General features: G+C 39.8%; 1 protein-coding gene across 2 annotated transcripts; it reads right to left on the minus strand.

Annotated features, from left to right (window-relative positions):
- Positions 1–238: 238 nt before the first annotated feature.
- On the minus strand, positions 239–2,679 carry LOC104818357. Of its 2 annotated transcripts, none has more exons than XM_010547916.1 (5): positions 2,381–2,679; positions 1,978–2,055; positions 1,242–1,580; positions 814–1,035; positions 239–525 (listed from the first exon to the last, which is right to left on the minus strand). In XM_010547916.1, the coding sequence occupies exons 1-5, from the start codon at positions 2,573–2,575 to the stop codon at positions 370–372; spliced, it is 990 nt and encodes a 329-aa protein (XP_010546218.1). In that variant the 5' UTR covers positions 2,576–2,679; the 3' UTR covers positions 239–369. The 2 variants fall into 2 exon arrangements, with proteins under 2 accessions (XP_010546218.1, XP_010546217.1); XM_010547915.1 differs by having other exon boundaries at positions 1,978–2,061.
- Between the last annotated feature and the right edge of the window lie 505 nt (positions 2,680–3,184).

Below are 3,184 nucleotides of genomic sequence, written 5' to 3' on the forward strand. Positions count from 1 at the left end.
AATGCTTCATATTCCAATTAACCTAAAGCCAAAACATTCTTCTATTTTTTTTTTTATAATGGATGAGTCCTAATCTTCGGACGCACTGACTAAATGAATCTCCGGTTCGGGAACAACCTTTGTATATGAGCCAAATTAGTCCAGAAATTACCTCCCAACCCGCCATGAAAGATCGAACACTTGACCTTGAGATGTTATCCACCTCAACTCAATCACTCGACCACTTGATGCACACAAATGAGCTAAAAGCTTGAGATCCCACAAACGAAACGAAACACTAGATTTCAGTAACATATCTTATATGATATCTCATTCTAAGATTTAATATACATCTAAACAGACGAACAGACCGGGGCAAGTTATCGGGGATTAGTACATAAATGCTATAGACTGCAGATACGCTCTCGCCTTTGCAGCGGCTGCCATGGATTCTTCATCTTGTTTTTCCTTTGCAGTAGCAACAGCTGCAACGTATGTTTCTCTTGCTTCTTCCATTTTCCTGAGGTGGGTTTCATCTATATCATCCTGTTTTCGCAAGACAAGCATATTTTCAAGACTTCAGATCTGACCCGGATAGACAAACAACAAGAATTTGATATCCTCAGAATTTGATCAATCCTTATCCAGTTCGCAACTCTAAATGCAGTTTACAACAAAAAAATTTACATGATTAAGGGTTACTAGTTACATGTCTATACTTTATAATGACTCTTGTGTCTGTGAAAATACATGTGAAGGACCAGAAGAACGGAGTGTCATGAGAGAAGCTGAGCATCAAAAAAAGATTGAAAAAGTCATGAGTTTTGGACTTACAATATAAGGAAGATGATCGAATTCATATGGGGTCACATCAAAAACTCCATCATATTTCTTGTTGGAATCACTTTTTGTCAATGCTTCGAATAGTCTCATGAATGAAGAGACCTCTCCCTGCACAGCATCTAGCATTTCTTGAAGCTTGGTTGCTTTCGTGCCTGTGGTCTTTGCTTCCCACTGAGTCTTCTCGAGTGCCGCTTGCTTGTCTGCAAGTTTGAACTATTCGAGACAAGAAAGAATCGTTGAACATCTAGATCGCGTACGAAAAGAAAAACAGAGATTCCAAATTTTCAAGCATCCAACAAATATCAAGATCTAAAGCAACAAGATTTCTCCATCTTTCTCAAATCTAACACAAGAACACATACAAAATGTGCAACAACACAAATGAGAAACTATGAAGAAGCACAAGAGAATAGAATTACCTTTGTGTCAGATAATTGTGACTGCATAGACTTAATGAAAGACTCCTTCTCGGTGACCAACCGCTTCATCTCTTCAAGCTTTGCATGAGTCTCATTCACCTGATTCTTTGAAAGTTCCATTGATTTCAAAAGCTCATCTTTCTCCAGCAATTTTCTTTGCAACTCATCAACTTTCTCTCTCAGACTTTTCATTTCTTCCCTCTCAGCAGTAGCCAAAGCCCTCACATTTTCGCCATCTTGCTCTTTGTTTTCACTCTTACCATCATTGTTGCCTTCAGGGTCTCTCTTTTTTCTACCAGGGATCGGTTGAGAAGCATTCCGCCCCCTCAGATCAGGGACCTGCAAATACAGACGAGACAACTGACAATTTACAGAAAGGGTCGCATAGAAATTTGTTCAAAATGACAGAACCAACATTTGGTGGGAAATGAATGACGGAAACCAGCCTCAGAAATTACTAAACCAAGTTTCCCAACATCAGTTCTGAACAGAAAAACTCTTCTTCAAGACAGCATTTACCACGCATACCAAGTGAGAAGCATATACCTTTACAGTCATATCTATTTACAGTTATAAATTCATTCAACTACTAACCAAATTTATGGAACCATTAACCGAAATGGAATAGAAATCGGACAACAGTTCTCAATCTGAAAACTCTTAACTAGAGTAGAGTCTTGTACATAATGGCATCAGACATAGTAGATCGAAGTGCAAGAGAAGTTAGAAATCTCACCCTTCTGGCTAAGGCTTCTCTGGAAGGCGTTTTTGTGTATATCATGGAACCACGCCGCTTAAACGAACTTCTTTCTTTCTGATCCTAATCGCATCCATTGAAAAATCAGTAAAAATCTATCAGATAAACGGAATCTAACTTCATGATTTCCCAGGAACTTCAAATCCAAAAATGCCCAAAATATGACCACTTTCTCCCACATCAGTATTCTCCAAAATTTTCCCAAAATTGCAAGATGCCCACCAACAAAAAAGTCCAAAGCTTTTCCGATTTGCTCCCCAAACTGAATTTCCTATAAACAACTGATACAATTTCAAAACTCCAACCCCCTTTCTCACTGCATCTCCTTGCGCTCAGAACCCAGGAAAAACGACCGAGGGGGAGAGAGAGAGAGAGACGTTACGATGTAATGCTCAATGAGAGGCACCATCTCGACAAGGTCATTGAAGAGGCGGCGATCGAGGTTCCCATTGCCGGAGCTCGCGGCGGCTGAGGACTGGTGAGGCCGCCGGAGATCGTCGTCGCCGGAGAGCCAGGAGCTCGCGTCTCCAAACCCGGAATCGCCTTGTAAATCCACGAAGTGTTGAGGCTCAAACATCTTCTTCCTCCGATAGATCTGATGCAGTTTCTCCGCGACTGAGCAGAGGAGACACGGAGAGACTTTGTTTTCAAAATCCTTTCTCCCAAGTCCCAATCCAAGTCTCCCAACTTTCAGATCTTATTCTCTAACGTTCATCTGGATCGGTCCAATGTTGAATTACCAAATTACCCTCTTGTTCTCAATCTATTCTCCAGACCTGCCACTCGCCAGTTGCGTCCTTCGTTCCTTCCCTTTAAAACTTTCTTTCCTTCCAATTGGTTCCCTTAAGTTTACAAATTTACATTTTACTCCTAATTTTTGCGATTAAGAAACGTTTTCATGGAAATTTCTGTCTGACATCTTCTTCACACTATCATCAAGCTCTTTGTATTGGCTACCAAATATTTTAAAATTTAAATCATCAACTCTCTAATATTCAACTTTAAAACTTTACGCTGTAAATTTTCAAATTGAACCGCCACTCACTTGACGTCGCTGACAATCAAACGATATGCTGTGTCGCTTCTGATTTGTCCCTTTTGATATCAACCTTAATGTTTACACTATTTTTGGTTGTCTTTTCATCTTATTACGGAAATAATGTATATAAAGTTTTATTATAGCCAT

Source organism: Tarenaya hassleriana, unplaced genomic scaffold, assembly GCF_000463585.1.
Source record: "Tarenaya hassleriana unplaced genomic scaffold, ASM46358v1 Cleome29, whole genome shotgun sequence".
NCBI classification, from domain to species: Eukaryota; Viridiplantae; Streptophyta; class Magnoliopsida; order Brassicales; family Cleomaceae; genus Tarenaya; species Tarenaya hassleriana.